The following is a 17899-nucleotide window of genomic DNA, read 5'->3' as shown; positions in this document are numbered from 1 at the left end:
AGTTACAAACAAAAGGATACATTACTATACCTTGTTTGACATGAAATTTATCGTCTTGTCAGGATCTTATAATTGAATTTACAAAATAGTTTCATTTAACATGTTCTTAAGATACTCTTAACTTATCTTTATAAGAACTATCTTAAAAATGTTTTATTTTCCATTTACAATAAATTTGCATAGTAATCGTTTACAATTTATTCACTGGAATTAATTACTCAAGCAGTAATTAGTTATCAATAATAATATACAAATGATTTTTACCTGTAATATTTATACTTAAACTTCTATGTACCGTGATAATTACCACAGTATCGTTGTCATGTTATACCAATATAAATAATGATTTTTATTACATCACATAATAAGAAAGAAATAGTTCGTCACAAAACAAGTTTCCTCTTTATGTAAAAATTTAACGAAATACACCATAATCATGCCGTAATAAGTGTATTATAATATTCCTTTGCATATGTTATTATTTTCTTTTTATTATGTAACATATAAAAATATCGTCTTTCCTTTACATACATTTTAAATCGTGTGAGATATTCCTGATCCAATTGCGATATTTTAATTCAATGTACAACAATCAAAGTAATGTAATTACTGCCTAATATTCGTAAGCAACATAAGCTTTTGGAAAAGAAATACAAAGATTCGATATTAAGAATACAAATGTCTATTTTTTAAAGAAGTATTACAATATATTTACGTACATTTGATAAAAAGCATAATTATATTTCTAGCATATTAACCTAGGCTCCAATTTTTTCTATTTCATCTGCATCTTCCGCATCAAGATAGTGTATTTTCTTTCCAAAATGTTTTTCTATATCTTTGCATAATTGCATCGCGTGTGGTGAATCTATTAAATTAATAGCAATTCCAGATTTACCAAATCGTCCCGTTCGACCGATTCTATGTAAGTACGTTTCACAATCTGCTTGCCGGCTTTGATCCATCGGCAAATCAAAATTTACAACTATCGTTACTTGCTCAACATCGATACCTATAAGCAAAATATATTTATTTACATGTAACATTTAAATTTTCCATGAAATTAATCATCAAGAATTTTCAATCTTTATACATTTTGTATAATTAAGTAGTATTTATCAGGTAACTGTTCCTTTAAATGTTTAAATACTAAAAGTGCACCTTTAATAATTACCTCTAGCCAATACGTTAGTTGTGATAAGAACTTTTTCGAGACCAGCTCTAAATCGATCCAAAACTGATATTCTTTGTTCTACCGTTAATTCACCAGATAAAACAGCTACCGCATGACCATCCTTTGTCATTTTCTCTGCTAACCAATTGGCCGTTTTTCTTGTCTGTAATTAAATACAAAATAACATTTACAATTTCGAAGTGAATTAAATATTTAATTATTTAAACTTTGAAATATCTTACATGGCAAAATATAATTGCTTGTCCAATTGTTATTACACCATAAATGTTAGTAATAGCTGCATATTTTTCATCTAAATCTTTGCATTTCACATAATATTGCTTAATATTATCTAAACTCTCTTCTTCTTTCAATAATCGTATTATCAAAGGATTATTAACTATAATTTCTGCAAATTTCATTACTTCTGGTTCGTATGTTGCAGAGAAGAACATCATTTGACATGTACGTGGGAGCTGCCTATAAACATTTTTAGTATAAAAGATATAGAAAGATATAAAAAGATATATGAGACATAAGATCTTAAATATTCTGTTAATCATTACTTGTGAATACGAATGCACTGATCTTGATGACCTTGAGTCGCAATCATTACATCTGCTTCATCCAAAACAAAAACTGATATTTTACTTAAACTAAAAAACTTAAATTTAACAGCCCAATCTAAAACTTTCCCTGGAGTTCCAATAATAATATGTTCGGTAATTTTTGATCCACGACTTACTGAAATAATTCAAGACATTAAATTAAATTTCTATTTAAAAAGTACATCTTTTAAATTGAAAAATCAATATTCAATATATTATTACTTTCTTCTCCTCTAACAGCATATTTTATTTTTATTTCGTTACAAAATCTAGACATTTTTGCTGCTACTTCTCCAGTTTGTATAGCTAACTCATAAGTTGGTGATAAACAAAGTACTTGAGGATAATTCTTAGCAGTATCTACTCTACTGAGCATTGCTAATACAAATGCAGCTGTTTTACCAGTTCCAGATTGTGATTGAGCAATCATATTTTGTGGCCTACAATCAATTTGTCAAAATTTATTCATATTTATTATATATTTTAAATTTACTTTATATCGGATAAAACTTACGGATCAGCAAGCAATGTAGGTAGTGCAGTTTCTTGAATTTTTGATGGTGCATTGAAACCCATAGCATATACTCCTTTTAATAAAGCTGGTTTACTATAACGGATATTGTAACATTAAGAATTTTAAGACATCTATATTAATATAACAAAATTAGTAGCATAAAGTACTAACAGATGAAGTGCTTCAAATGATTTAACACTATATAAAGGTGAGGATGGATCTTTTCTCTGAATTTCTAGATCTTTTGTTGTTTCTACCAAACCCTTGCGTATAATTTTTTGAAGTAAAGAGTTTTCAGCAGGGGAAATCTGTTCTTCTGTCCCATCATCGCTCTTAGAGTCAGCACTTGCGTTACTTTCTTTAAGTTGTTTGTCTAAATTTAGGCTAGACACCTGTTGACAATAGTAAAAATAATAAAAAGCATTTTTTTAATCCAAATGAACTAAACAATATCATTTTAGTAAATAAAACAAAATACTAATAAAAACATTTCAATAAAAGAACAAAGACATAAATTGACACATATAATTCTGAAGTGCAACATTCAAACGTAAATTTGGATAATTTAAATTAATCGAATTTAATTTCATTATTAAATGAACATTAGTATTATTTTAGTATAAATAAGAAAAATGTACGAAGAAATTATGCTTTCCGATGATAAACGTGTACTAATAAACAAAAATAAGGTTAAGCCGGTGTTGTATGCATTCAAAAATATTACCTTCGCAGATAATTTTTCCTGCTCGTCTGCACATTTACCCCAATCAAGTTCAGTTGAAGCCATGTTGATACCGATACATTTACAATAATTGGAAAAACATTGATTTTTAATTATAACATTAAACTGACAAATGCTGACTGATTAAATATTCTTACAAAGGATCCTTGTAAACTGTAATACATATAGCTTCATTTAGAGCTTTCATTAATACAATAGCGCCACGATACGGTACAAATAATAACTACACATTTTACGGAAAAATTAATTCAAATAAAATTAAGATTAAAATATTTTATTGAAAAATTTTTCTGCGATTCAGTTAATGATGTGTAAGCAGAATATATTTAAAAACTATTGTCTTTCTTCGTTTTAAACAAAGATGATAATAAATTTAAATGAAAGAAAATAGGTAATTCTTAAAAGATATTATAACAAAAAATTAGCGTATAAAAATTCTTTTGTTGAACAAAATTTCTTTTAGTATTACAAATAAAGTAATGTAAGTTAAATTATTAGTAATCATCAACAAAAATGTTTAGCTGTAAATAAATTACTTTACTTACAAAGAACGTGACTTCCTTTTCATTTTTTATAATGATTTTAATATTTTATTGAAAAATAGGGAAATTCCACATTTTATATATTTATGAGTGTTGCAAATTTCATTCATTACAAGAAGTAAAATTTTCTTTAAACTTTACATATAATTGTAGCGTTTTTAGATTCCAATGTATTAAATATTAGATACACTACTAATTTGAAACAGTTTTAATTTTAACATTTACTATTTAAATTACTAATTTATAAGTTGTTATGACTAACGTCATAAACGTTAGTCATACAAATTTTACAATACTGAGATCTAATATGTGCAACATTTTAACTTCCATGTAATTTATAATGTATTATACAATTATAGATTTATATTTTAATTTTACTATAATACTTAGTCGACACGTTCTTTGTAGAGATAAATAGTAGTCATCATTAATAATTGAAATTTAAAGTACTACACATCGTTTAGTTGTAAGTATAATTTATGTTTTGTATCATGATATATTTTATGTTTCTGTGCTTAAAATTACAAATTCATTAGCTTAACATTACGCTACAATGTTGACGGTAGCCTTTAAATGCATAATATATTATTAAATCTACCATGTGTATTTTTATAAGAAATATACATTACATTTGACATATGTACAAATTGAATTATTCTACCTTTGTTTTTAAAGGTATACTATACAATTTATTTGCAGCCAAAAATATGCTCTGGTTGACGTCTCTGCATATTAGGTATACATATATATGTAAATCAGAAATACGCAAAATATAAAATGCATGTTCAGTTACATGCAGGCTGCGTCAATGAACTGAAATATCGTTATGTTCTTAACATAATTATAAATAATAATAATAATACACATATATATATATATACATATATATGTATGTATGTGTTTATATATATATATGATTATCCTTTTGTGGTGGTACATTAGAGTAGATGTATTTGGTATTTTTTTTTTTAAGAAACTTTTACAATTGCAGTTGTGGACTTAGTTCCGCTCGATTGCGGTACAAGACGAACCGTTATCAGCGATAGGTCTAGCATTTTACGTTGGTATTTTTTGTGAAACACCATCGCAGCGGACTGCGTCTTAAACACAATCGTTGCGCTACGCTCGCCCATTTGTATGCTCTACAACACGAATAATATAAACAAGAAATTATTAAATTAAGAAATATAATTTTTATTTCAAAAAAGAAAATGAAAAATGTAATACGATAAATTGGACATAAAAATATAATAAAATTATAATAACAGTTTATATTATCGATAGAAATTATGAACGGCATTAAAACAAAATAAATTATAAAACGTAAAATAAAAACCTTAGGAACTGTACATATATTTTTTTTATAAGTAAACTACACTAAATACAGTAGCCGTTGGATAAATAAATAACTTACATGCATTATTCACATATGCGCACGCACTTTGCCATTTAATTGAGTAACAAACGGAACATGTATATACAATTTCACGTCGCACATTTTTCATTATGTATAAGTACGTATAATATTGTTTCGTTTAATATTTTAATAATCTTAAGTATGTTAAGTTATAACTGACTAAACTTGATATTAAATAAAAGTTTGTGTGATGTGATGGTGATATGATGTGATGTTATGGGTCTCCATTCGAACTTATTCAACAATTACTTTTACATTTAAGAATGTAAAGAATACGTTTAAATTTATAGTACCACTGTATAAGTAAAGGAGTATATCTAACAAGTAATTATTGTACTACATATTTATAAATATATTGTTATAGGATACAAATAGTTACAAAGAGCAAGTAAACATTGCAAACTGTGAAGAGAATACGCATGTTATTGGCTACTCGATAAATAACCGCTTCTTAAACAAACTCATTCTTAGATATCTGAATTCGGCTATTTATCAAGCGGCTACTGTCGTCAGCAAACAAGAACACTTATTTCTACTTTATTATGAAAATAACTACACATTCTCAAATATGTAATAAACATAAAATAAGATTAAGACAATGATTTAAATGGAATTACAACATTTTTTGTAACAAATGTACTTTGGTAGGAAATTTGTAGATACTACAAGACATTATAATGAATATAAAGAAAAGAATATATATTTATTATGAAGTAATTTAATATTTCAACTGAAATAACTGTGAGAAAAACAATAAAAAACATAATAAAGTATTAACGTTTAAAAAAGGAAAAAAAAAAAAAACTAAGGAACTGATGATTTTTAAAGAAAAATAATGTTTTAAAAACAAAATTAAATATCAAGTGCAAAGCTTTATAAATTTGCAATAAGCGTAGAAATTTTGTTTTCATGCAAATATAGTCACCTCAATTGTCCCGATGCTTTGACACATGCGTCTAATTTGTGCTTCAGACGTACTTGCTGCTAAATTTTCTACTCTCACGATATTTGTCTTTATTTCTGGTATTTTCTTTTGCTGAATTGATGCTTTCTGAAGGACAACTCTTTGATTGTTCTGTGTATTAACAAAAACTTTTTGTGCGTTAGTTACTTCTTGCACATTGATTATATTTTTCTGCAGATTTCCTGACGATTTTTGCTTAACAATTCTTTGCGGATTACCACCAATTCTTTGTCCTGTATTTATCAATTTTTTCAATACATCAGTCTGATTCTGTCCAACTTTTTGAGTTGTACACTGCGTAGTATTCATTACTTTATTTTGTATTATTTGTTGTCCTTTTTGTAAATTTGATACTGTTTTTTGTATGCTGGTAGCAACTTTTTGTGTATTTGATAATGGTTTTTGAATTACAATTCTTCTAGCTCCAGGCTGAGAATTTAAAACTTTTACATGTTCACTGACTTGATTAATCACATGTCCAGTATTACCATCCTTTGCAGAATCTGCAGAATCATTGGACTGTACAGTCTGTATTGTTCTAACAATTCGTATGCATGATGGTTTCTCCATAGCCTATAACAAAAATAATCAGGATATTTTTGCTGAATTACAAACTTTATTGAAAAAGATTTTTAAAAATGACTATTAAATTACGTATAAAAATATTTAAATGCTGATTAACATTAATTTTTTTTTTTAAATATAAATGTTAATAGATAGAGAGAGTAATTAGTTGACAAAACAAACATTTATTTTAAACGTTACACTAAATAGGCAAATATTGGCATTGTATATTAACAAAAAGTAAATTAAAAAAAAGAGAGAGACTTAAAAACTTGGAGGAAATGAAAAGGAAATAAAAAATTTTTAAAAATATATATATTTTATTGAAACTCGTGTAAAAAATGTACAGAAAAGTCTAATAGCTATGTATGTATATACATAAAATATATATACACACATCTTTTATTTATTAATACTTTATTTAAAATTTATATATTGTCGTTTGAATAGTAATAAATATTGTATTTAAGAATAATTGATTGTTTTTACTAATGGCACCAAAATGCAATAATGCATTTTGTTAATCGAACAAGAACTCGTAGTTTGGTAATTACCAAGATAAGCACATATATATACAAAAAATATGTACACTATATTAAAATTTATGTACAATATATTCAAAGAACGAATATCATTATCATGTATCATATACAAATAAAATTTTACTGGATACATATCTAATTTTTCCTTGATATATGCATTGAGAATGGATTGCTTGTATCTTTCCCCCAAAAAGTGGAAATTACGCACATTATTAACCACTTTATAAAAATAAATGTTTTTAAATGAACGCCTATTTCAAGTTTTGTATCTAATTAACGATCGAAAAAAATGACTATATTAGTGTTGTACCTCTGTAGGTTGTGTATTCATTGAACGACCACGTCCTCTACCAATATTGCTTTGTCCTTTATTTACAGAAGTATCTTTTGCAACTCCCATAAGTACTGACATAGGTTTCATATCTTGCATACTTTCACCAGCTAGAAAATATAATACATATGTACATGTAAATGTAAATGCATAAATGAAAGTATTGTTTAAAAATTTTAAATTACCATTATTTCTGCGTTAAGTAATTATGATAATTATAATTATTTTTTAAATAAAGTATCATAGAGATTAAACAGAAAAGATTATAGTAGTATATACTATGATAATGCATCAAATATAAACATATTTTTGTAAAAATATCAATTTAGAGCAAGAAATATACACGAACACAATTACCCGTCTTTACAAGTCGCATTTATTCAGCATTATTTGATGCATAACTTCGCCACAATTAATTACTGAAAATTAATGTAATTAATAATAGACAGCATAGAGTTATAACGGGTGCTGTCACAGTAGTCTGTACCAAATTATATCGAATTAAAAAGCGGTATTAGATATTTTTTTTCTTTTTTTCAAAGTTTATCGAATGATGTTTATCTATATTTTCTGCTATTTTATCAGAGATGTTGATGTGGAAAAAAAGAAAGAAAAAGACAAGAAAGAAAAAACATACGTACATGTACTGCTTTCGTTTTTCGCTTCTTCATTTTGTTTTTCCATTGCAGCCATTTTTCGCCTATTTTCTTTTTCGCGCAAAATCTTTTCTCTAAGCCGCTTTTGTTCTTCCATCTTTTTCCTATATTCTTGCATTTCCGGATCATTTTCTTCGTCCTAGAATGTTTCACGTATACAATTTGTACAATATAGAAGAGAAAGACAAAATTATTGATATGAAAGTGCATACTTTTTTTTCACTGTCCACAGTATTCAATGTTTCTACTGTTCGGACTTCCTGGAGATTTCTATTGCTAGGTTTTATTCGCTTTGGACTCAGATCTCGCAAAGGTCTATCTATCGAGTCCGAAGTTCTTTTCTGTGGCACTCTAGATCTTATCGGTGTATTTGCAGATCTGTTATTTGATTTTTGTACATGATTTTGGTCGTAATTATCACGATATGTATTTGACGAAGGAGCTCTACTTCTAGAAACATGATCGTTCCTGGTTTTGGATAACATATCTCGATCACGATAATTTTGATGAACTCCTCTGTGGTCCTAATACGCATTATAACACAATAATTAAATAATTGCTTTAAAAATTCTATTTATTAATTTGTACTTACATCCTGATAATTGTTTTTTTGATCCCACTGATCTGATTTATACTTTGGGCTGTATTCATAGTTATTTTCCCGTGAATAATTACTGTCTGTAGGATACTGTTTATTCGAAACTGCATTCTGACTTTTTTGAGGTTTGTTTTCTTGCCACACATCCGAAAAGTACGCATATGGGTCCTACGTAAAATTAATTACTTGTTTGTTACTAGGAAAGATTAAGGAACATTCACGTTTCGCATAATTATATAACACTTACATCGTTCTTATTTTGTTGATAATTTTGTTGATACTGCGATGATCCTTGTTGAGTCTGATTATACGAACTTTGATTCTGATAAGGGATAACGGATTGCGGAAATTGACTACCAGGAATTTGAGACGACAAAGACGATTGTTGTTGTTGTTGGGTGGAATCCCATATGAGTCTTGCTGCACACAGTTTACAAGAAAATATTGCGAATAAAATAAATAGATATAAGTCAAATGATTGGTAAATAAAATATTAATCGAAAACGGCGAAACTTTAGAAGCACTTACCATCGTTTGTTGACTGAACAGATCCTCGAAAATGAGGATTGATTAAAATCTTGTGCCCTGGAGGTAAAGGTACATTGGGTACATTGGAAGCGGACTGTTGAGGTACAGGTAACGTATTAGTATTAAATTGGCTAGTAGGTACTTGATCAGAATAGCCGGGTCTTGAATCGTAAACGGATCGATTTTCAAACGTAGGTTCTTGAAATGGCGCTCTATTTTCAAACGATGATTGATTTGATATTTGCACGTTTTGATGATTGATAAGTGGTGGTGGTCCTTGGGTAGAAGTTTGTCGTGGGAATCCTTGCATCGGTAATGGCTGATTTCCACCTTGTAACAATGGTGCCGATGTACCAGGTACCACTGAATTAAGATTTCCAAGAAGCGATCCTCCAGCATTTCCTTGCAACAAGGAACCTTGATTATTTTGCATCAGTCGCGGTTGATTATCTTGTATAAGCACGCTCGAGTTTTGAAACGGTCCTGGTTGAATTTGGACGTATGGTGGTTGATTAGAAGGATGATTATAAGATGGTCCTGGCCCTTGCAGCGATCCTGCCAAACCACCACGAGGTCCATAATCTAACCTCGGCCCGACTACTCTAGGACCTACTTGACCTTGAAATTGATTAGGATTCAATTGTGGTCTGTTGTCTACAAAGTGTGCTGGACCTGGAGGAAGTGGACCATTCGTAGAATAGTGTTGGAAAGATTGTACTTGAGAATTTGGTTGCTGATAAATAATCTGTTGATTCTGCATGTTGTTCGCTACTCCAAGAAGAAATGGCGGTCTCGTTTCAAACAGTGGAGGTCTGCATACTGCTGGCTGACCATCAAAGTTTGTGCTACGTGCATTATTAAACCTGAAAGAAATTTTATAAGATTTAAATGTTCGATCATACAAAAAGTACTTAGCACGCGATCAAAAAAAAATACCTTAGATTAAAATTTCCGGAATTCTGTGTGTTAAATCTTCCACCCCGACTTCCTCTTGTGCTTCGACCTCTTCCTCGGCCTCTGAACGAACGTTCGGATGTTACCACGTTTTCTAAAGTTTCTGGTATGTTACTGTTCATTTTTGGAGAAACTATGGTTCTTTCATTTTGAAATCTATTCCGTCTTTCCTTGGCTTCTTCGCATTCATCGTCTTCCAAACCTTGTCCATTTCCAGCATAGATTTTTGCATTCTTTTGCAACTTCTCTCGCAAATCCCCCTTTCCAATGTTACTTGAAACATTAACGCTATCCACCGTAGAATGTTCATCGTGTTGACGCGCTTGTTCGCTTTTGTATTCGTTAATTTCATCTTGCTCATAATATTTTGATTGAACCTGTAGCTGATCTTCGTCCTCGTAAAAATCATTATCATCGCGTCTATCGGTTTTGCTTCTACTAAATTCTATATTTTCATCTTCGCCATCTAAGTCGTCGAGTCCGTCGGTAACTCCTAAGTCCAGTACATCATCTGTCTCCTCTTCTCCCTTATAGCTATTCTGCTGCTCAGGGAATTAAATTGCCAAATATTTGTAATGAAAATATGATATTTAGCCGTGGTCGTTACAATCTACGCTTAATTAAAATATGAATCTATGAATGCATAAAAAATTATTTGTTCGTAACTAAAACGGATGTACGCAAGAAGTTTGGACTTGACATCACCGTACCAGTTTCTCGTAACTCTGTCGCTTTATGTTTTCTGTTATAACTTATTATTGTAATTATCTAATCGCTAATAATAAAATTTGTACGATGAAATTCAAACGCAATTATCCCAATGATCATCGCTAAACGTGAATTAAATTCATGCACATGAGTATCAAACATGATTGTGCGTATGTATCTACCTGTATGCGAAGTGATGGTAACAGTACAAGAACAACTAATCAAAACAATTATGAATGTCTCTTGAATGAAGCGATAACGTGTCTTGTACTTTATGATACAGAATTGTTATAATTATTTTGTACAGTGCAGTTTAACATCAGAACACAGCAGCATGATATATTTATAATATAATGCATTTCAAGCTTCTACAAGGCTCCAGATGATACGTAACTTTTGCCATTTAAAAATTGTACTTTATGAGCATTTCGTTGATAAAATATTGTGATTATGAATACTGGAAATACTTCATACTGCTGCTTCGTTTATGAAAATGAAATCAGATAAATTATCTTAAATGCTAAAATAGGTGATACAATCCTTTTTTAAAAATTTAACGGTATAACTTTCTTACAATATTATTTTAGTGCTACAAAAAATTCAACATACTTTTAAACAATGTTTTAATGAAATAATTCATGACATATTATATTATCATCCAGATACCTCGAAATTTTCATTAAAACATTCTTTGTGATAAAGATGTTTATATCTGGGAATATTATTTGAAGCAACTATGACATTTCAATGTATACATTGTAAATCACAGAATTCGGAAATATTTTTAACTACAATTTGTTGAAATTGTGTAAATAAACGTTTTAACAAAATTATATAATACCATTGGTTTAACCATTGTTGACAGTAATTTTATTTACAATCTTTAATATAATATCTCTGAAACAACAGGGGAAAGGAAACATGTACATAATAAAGCATACGTTTCTTTTGAACAAGCGCTAAATTTATGTTAGTTAAATTATTTAACACGATAAATATTTGATTATTTATAAGGACATTTGTACTGAAAAATATGGTAAATTTATACTGGTTAATTAGAAAATAAAAATCTAATTATAACGATGAATCTGAAATTAATGTTATCCGTATGTAAATTAATGAAATAAGTTAACTAATAACTTAATATAAATGTAAAAGATAATTTACATTTAATTATATTTCATTTTCCCTGTATTCATTCTGATTATGTTACTGTTCTTATTCTACATAATTGACACTTCATTTTCACATTTGATTTTCATATTTTTCTGGTTACAGTAATATCAAAAACATCACAGAAAGCTTTTATAAATCAAAGATTAATGTTAAGTACCTTTAAAGTACAAAATGTTTACCTATGAAAAAATATTTAATAACTTTTGCGCATTTATTTTGAATATTAGATATGACCTAGAACAATAAATATATTACTTATAAACTTACAAATCTGACGAAGTATTTAGTTCATTGTAGTAAATAGCTCTTTGCTAATTACTCTTATAATTGTTTGAACTGTTACTAATATCACAAACACAACATTTTAATAAACACTTAAACATGTAAATTTCATACACAAAGTGACAGTACATACAAAGAAATAATATTTTGTTTCAATGATAATATCATTGTATAACGGAAAAAATATATATAATGTAAAATTACAATTTAAGATTTATCTGTAACAATCATGATATATAATCTAAATAAGTCAAAACTGAATGAAAAAATTAATATCAAATTAATCCCTTTCACACTGAAATATATTATTTATAAAATACATGGAAATAAATTCGATTAAAATTAATCCATTTATGTTAAATAATCTGTTAGGATTTAACAGATATAAAAGAATCATTAGAGACATTTAAACAATTTTGTAATTGTAGTAAATATATTAGTTTAATTGAACGTTTTAACAAGTCAGTTACATAATGGATCATAAATGGATTAAAAAGTTCTTGATTCTGTAATCAGAATGTAAACCTTCATAAAATTTGTTATTAAATTTTAATGTTATATCATATGTATCACATAGTATATAACAATACTCTAATTTTTATTTAATAACAAAATAATGCTCCAGCAATATGCTCACCCTCTCCGGTTCATAGTCATCTGCTAAAAGAGCTTCTTCTTCATCATTGCCTAGATCATATTCATCATCTCCAAGATCCTCGTCCAATAAAGTATCGTCACTGGACAAATATTATTATTATTATTAATTACTACCAAACAGAAAAACATTAACTATTAAGTATATATGATTTAAAATTAATGATCAAATTCATATAATAATAATAATACTATTATTAAAATATTATTAACTATCACATATCTACATCATTAGTCTATATTTATTATTTTAAATACATTTTGTTAATTTTTTATATAAATGAAAACGTTAATATACCAATTATTTTCGTTGCAAGCATTTAAACTGTAATTAATGCATAAGATAATGTAGCATAAACATATAACAAATTTACGAGATCAATAGAAACAAGTAATTTACATAAATACAAAAGAATATCTTCATGTGAAACAAATCATGTTAATATGCTGCAATTATTATGTACTGCAAATATAGTCGTTTATAGTAAACACATTAATTAAAGGAAACAAAGCGTAATGAATAATGCTCGAAGAAACACAATATACATCATCTTAACTATTAGTGGTAACTCTAACCTCCATGATAACTAATATAGTTAAAACTACTGTTTCAAGAAGAATATTGTTACTACAATTGCACAAGATATCTAAATAATTAAGATAAACATAAAAATTACAGTGAAGTATTTATTTAACATAATAAAAGAATATATTCCTTACTGTTCCGACATTGTATGTACATCCAACTTCCGATGCTTTAAAGGAAAGCTACAATTTCGGTGATGGCTGCGAGACAGCAACTTTGCGTGGGTTGTATCGATTGTTACTTTCGATACATCAATTTCAAATATCGAACATTTCGAATTATTGTTGACTTCACTATCCAATTTTGTAAATAATTATTTGTATGCTTACACGTTTTGTCGGAGTTTGTCGTAATGAAGTGTTCTATCGTGAGATAAAATGGACTAAACGAAATAAATGAAAATTAATATGAAAATTATTTGCTCCATTTTACACGATTAATGTGATATTGATATAATATTAGCTTATGCACTTGTATTTATATGTATATAAGTAAATAAAAATATATCTATTAATACCAATTGATATAACAGGTTTAAATCAGTTTAAAGAATATGACCTGGAATAGATCTTTATTATTTTATAAATGTCAACCGAAACATTTTATAAGCACGTATTCTTTGTTATATTCGCATAAGAATGATGTAAAAATAATGCAAAATTTTCAATACAATAAGCCAGTTGTAATTTTGGGAATCGAATCTAGTTGTGATGAAACAGGTTGTGGGATTGTTGATAGTACAGGTACCATATTAGGTGAAGGTATTAATTCACAATATCTTACCCATTCAAAGTAATTAATAATATTGTATATGATTATTTATAAAATTTCAAGTAATTTTTAATAAATTATATATTTTTAATTTTGGTAATTACTAATTTTTGCTATTTAGTTTTGGAGGAATAGTTCCAACGATTGCCCAGATAATGCATAAAAACAATATTACTAAAACTTGTGAAGATGCGTTAAGAAATGCAGGTTTAAAATTAAAAGATATTGACGCTATCGCAACCACTGTAAAGCCCGGTATTGAATTGTCTTTAAATATTGGGATAAAATTTGGAAAATATTTAGCAAAAATTGGAAATAAACCTTTCATACCAATAAATCATATGGAAGCTCATGCTTTAACTGCCAGAATGAAAGAGAAGGTTTGTTAAATATTATTAATACAATAAAATACTGATAATAAACAAAATCTGAAACATTTTATTTTATCGCTATAGATTGATTTTCCATATCTTGCTTTATTAATTTCTGGAGGTCACAGTTTACTTGCAATCGTTGAAAATGTGAATAAATTTTATTTGCTGGGGACTACTATAGATATTGCGCCTGGAGAAGTTTTTGATAAGGTAAAAAGATTTCAATTTTTGTGTAAAAAAATTTGCTCCAATATACACGTTTTACATAATATTATATTTTGTACATTACGTTTAATACAAAATGAATCTATTGAGGATGATCATTATTTTTGTAGCATTTTAATTAGAATTGTCACCGTGTACAATAACCGTTATAAAATTGATAAACTCTTATATCTATCAATTATGTTATGTTCACTTCTTAATTTAGAGTAGTGCTGTAGTTTTTGAAGATAGGTTTTGAATACTCAGGATACTCGGATGATCTTCAGACAATTAAGAATTTATATACTTAAATTTAAATTTTCAAAAATATTATATACAAATACATTTAATGTTACCCTGTAGACTTACATTTATAGATCGCACGAAGACTCAGATTAAGAAATATTCCAGAATTTAGAACTTTAAATGGAGGATCAGCTATAGAATATGCAGCAAGTAAAGCAACAGACATTGATCAATTTACGTTTCTTCCTATATTGACGCAATACCGCAATTGTAACTTTAGTTTTTCGGGATTATTGAATAAGTGTAAAATGTACATTGCATCTGAAGAAGAAAAACATAAGTTAGTCGCTGATATGGTGATTCCTGATGTATATAATTTATGTGCAGCATTGCAATTAGCTGTCATAACACACATTTGTCAAAGAACTCAAAGAGCAATGGAATTTATTAATAGAAAGAGATTGTTTCCAAAAGGAGAGCGTAAACTGGTATGTTTAGATATTATTAAGACAATTTTAAGATGTACATTGTAATATAGTATTCTTTGTAATTAACTAGATTATATCTGGAGGTGTTGCATGTAACAACTTATTATCTAAAGCATTAAAGATTGTATGCTCAGATGTAGATTATAAATTTATAAGAACTCCACCAAAATTGTGCACCGATAATGGAGTAATGATAGCATGGAACGGAGTAGAAAAGTGGAAAACAGATACAGATATTATTAGAGATCCATATGAAATTAATAATATAAAAGCAGAAGGCAGTGCTACATTTGGAGAAGATTGGACCCAAAAAGTAGAATCAGCGAATATAAAATGCCAATGGTCGAAAATAAAAAGGAAACTTTACTAAACTGTTTAAGATATAATATTTAGCGTTACGTTTTTACAAAGTGATTGAAACACTACATAATTACTGCATAATTGTTATTAAGCTATAAAATTGTACCTTTCTTTTGAATCCTTTAGAAAAATGTTCATATTTTAAAATAATAAAATACTATAGAAGCGTAGGTGCATGGCGTTGTATTTGTTGCTTCAATTTTGTGTATAAACGATCTTCGTTTGATTTAAAGTTTTCAACATTCTTTACTGCTTCATATTTATCTATGACACATCGTATTCTTTCTTTGATATGCTCAATGTTATTTTTATCTTTTAAAATTAAAGCTGCAGGGAGAATATCATCAAATTGCAGAACCTTTTTGGGTTGTATGCTTTCATCAAATTCCAAAGAAATTTCTGATAAATTCTGTAATTTTGTTTTAACGTCTTCATAAATTTCATTTGCCCTCTCTGTATCCATTTTATTTATTATAATCATTGCAGGTTTATCCAGCAAATCAGGTTTATAAAGCTCAATTTCTTTGTTTAACAGAAGTACAGTTTCTAAACAAGATCTATGCTGATGATGCAAAGAAATTTGAAATCCTTGGATGTCTATAATAAACAGCAGTAATTTTGTTCTTTCTATGTGTTTCAAAAATTTATGACCCATTCCTCTATTCGCGTGCGCACCTTCAATTAAACCGGGTAAATCCGCAACCGAAATTTGTCTATAGTCATTGTAATGTATAATACCTATTTTTGGTTTGATAGTTGTAACTGAAAGTATAAAAAAAAAAACGAATAAAATTTCATAATTATTACATAAAAATACATTGTACAAGATAATATTTACATGGATAATCGGCAATTTTTGGTTTAGCTTTTGAAACTGCATTTAAAAATGTACTTTTCCCTGCATTAGGAAAACCAATTAAACCAACATCAGCAATTAACTGAAGATCAAGTACTATGGCACGGGCTTGACCTTTAATTCCACAATATCCTGTGACCTCGCATCCTCCTGTTCCACCTTTTGCAACCATTAATTTGTCGCCTTCTGAATTTACTTGTCCTGAATAATACGATAATAAAATTTTTTTTGTTCCTTTACGATTATACCTTATATTAAAAGTAAATATTTTCCATGTATTACCAAGTTTAACGCGACTGTCATCATATACAGTTATGCCAGTTGGAACTTTTATAGTTAAATCCTTTCCAGGTATTCCAATAATTCCATTTTTGGTACTTTCACCTCCTGGTCCTGCTTTTAACTTTATATCTTTTATATTACTTTTCACAATATTTAATGTTAAATTTTCTTGTGCGACAATATATACATTTCCTCCGTTTCCACCAATACCGCCGTAACGTTGTAACCCAGAACCTCCAGAACCACCGCTTACGTGAATTCGTAAACTGTCAATAAATCTTTCGCGTTTATACCTTCTTAACGGCTAATAAATTGAAATTTGTATTATTAATATATTATGTTTTTGTAATTCTATTATTACGATATATAAACTGAACGGAACGTAACTTTTATTACAAATCAATTACCTTGCTTGCATAACCTAGAATCCTCGTTAACGAAACCATAATTCCCTAATAAAAATTGACTGTTCACGAACAGATGGCACGAGAAATTTTTGCGTATTATTGACATTTATGATAAACCCCTTTGTCTCCTACCATTATTCGCATAATATTTATTTCTATCAAATTTCTTTTATTGCAATAGTTGCAAATGAAATTGAACAGAACGTATAATGTATACAATTTAAAAGATGGCGCTAAATTAAATGAAACGAAGTTTGCGAGAAAAGGTCGAACAATCGTTTGAAAATTTCATAATGTTTATAGAAAATTATTGATAGAAAGATGTTAAATCGAAGCGTCAAAATGATATTTTTTTAACCTTTAATAAGAAA

At 28.2% G+C, this 17899-nt stretch overlaps 3 protein-coding genes across 8 annotated transcripts; 1 reads left to right on the top strand and 2 right to left on the bottom strand.

Moving 5' to 3' along the window:
* Window positions 1-666: 666 nt before the first annotated feature.
* LOC100879804 (putative ATP-dependent RNA helicase Dbp80) lies at window positions 667-13825 on the bottom strand. Of its 3 annotated transcripts, XM_003700491.3 has the most exons (11): window positions 13675-13825; window positions 12938-13037; window positions 10117-10676; window positions 9181-10043; window positions 8900-9072; window positions 8647-8820; window positions 8267-8578; window positions 8040-8193; window positions 7378-7508; window positions 5923-6534; window positions 4040-4722 (listed from the first exon to the last, which is right to left on the bottom strand). In XM_003700491.3, the coding sequence occupies exons 1-11, from the start codon at window positions 13683-13685 to the stop codon at window positions 4549-4551; spliced, it is 3264 nt and encodes a 1087-aa protein (XP_003700539.1). In that variant the 5' UTR covers window positions 13686-13825; the 3' UTR covers window positions 4040-4548. The 3 variants fall into 3 exon arrangements, with proteins under 3 accessions (XP_076387461.1, XP_003700540.1, XP_003700539.1); XM_076531346.1 differs by lacking the exons at window positions 4040-4722; window positions 5923-6534; window positions 7378-7508; ... (5 more) ...; window positions 12938-13037; window positions 13675-13825 and adding exons at window positions 667-1012; window positions 1175-1337; window positions 1417-1654; ... (2 more) ...; window positions 2297-2389; window positions 2468-2641 and having other exon boundaries at window positions 8117-8187; XM_003700492.3 differs by lacking the exons at window positions 4040-4722; window positions 5923-6534; window positions 7378-7508; ... (6 more) ...; window positions 12938-13037; window positions 13675-13825 and adding exons at window positions 667-1012; window positions 1175-1337; window positions 1417-1654; ... (3 more) ...; window positions 2468-2688; window positions 3021-3227.
* Window positions 13826-13879: 54 nt separating this feature from the next.
* Window positions 13880-16611, top strand: Tcs4 (Threonyl-carbamoyl synthesis 4). 3 transcript variants are annotated; one of them, XM_003700494.3, is made up of 5 exons: window positions 13880-14332; window positions 14433-14691; window positions 14767-14895; window positions 15267-15623; window positions 15694-16611. In XM_003700494.3, the coding sequence occupies exons 1-5, from the start codon at window positions 14094-14096 to the stop codon at window positions 15991-15993; spliced, it is 1284 nt and encodes a 427-aa protein (XP_003700542.1). In that variant the 5' UTR covers window positions 13880-14093; the 3' UTR covers window positions 15994-16611. The 3 variants fall into 3 exon arrangements, with proteins under 3 accessions (XP_003700542.1, XP_012154164.1, XP_012154163.1); XM_012298774.2 differs by having other exon boundaries at window positions 14144-14283; XM_012298773.2 differs by having other exon boundaries at window positions 14161-14301.
* On the bottom strand, window positions 14941-17769 carry LOC100880253 (GTP-binding protein 10 homolog). Of its 2 annotated transcripts, none has more exons than XM_076531723.1 (6): window positions 17529-17769; window positions 17122-17425; window positions 16822-17040; window positions 16090-16745; window positions 15259-15456; window positions 14941-15170 (listed from the first exon to the last, which is right to left on the bottom strand). In XM_076531723.1, the coding sequence occupies exons 1-4, from the start codon at window positions 17565-17567 to the stop codon at window positions 16141-16143; spliced, it is 1167 nt and encodes a 388-aa protein (XP_076387838.1). In that variant the 5' UTR covers window positions 17568-17769; the 3' UTR covers window positions 14941-15170; window positions 15259-15456; window positions 16090-16140. The 2 variants fall into 2 exon arrangements, with proteins under 2 accessions (XP_076387838.1, XP_076387845.1); XM_076531730.1 differs by having other exon boundaries at window positions 17122-17387.
* Window positions 17770-17899: the final 130 nt, after the last annotated feature.

The sequence above is a fragment of the Megachile rotundata genome, chromosome 1, assembly GCF_050947335.1.
Source record: "Megachile rotundata isolate GNS110a chromosome 1, iyMegRotu1, whole genome shotgun sequence".
Lineage (NCBI taxonomy): Eukaryota > Metazoa > Arthropoda > Insecta > Hymenoptera > Megachilidae > Megachile > Megachile rotundata.
This window is presented reverse-complemented; position numbering and strand designations above follow the sequence as displayed.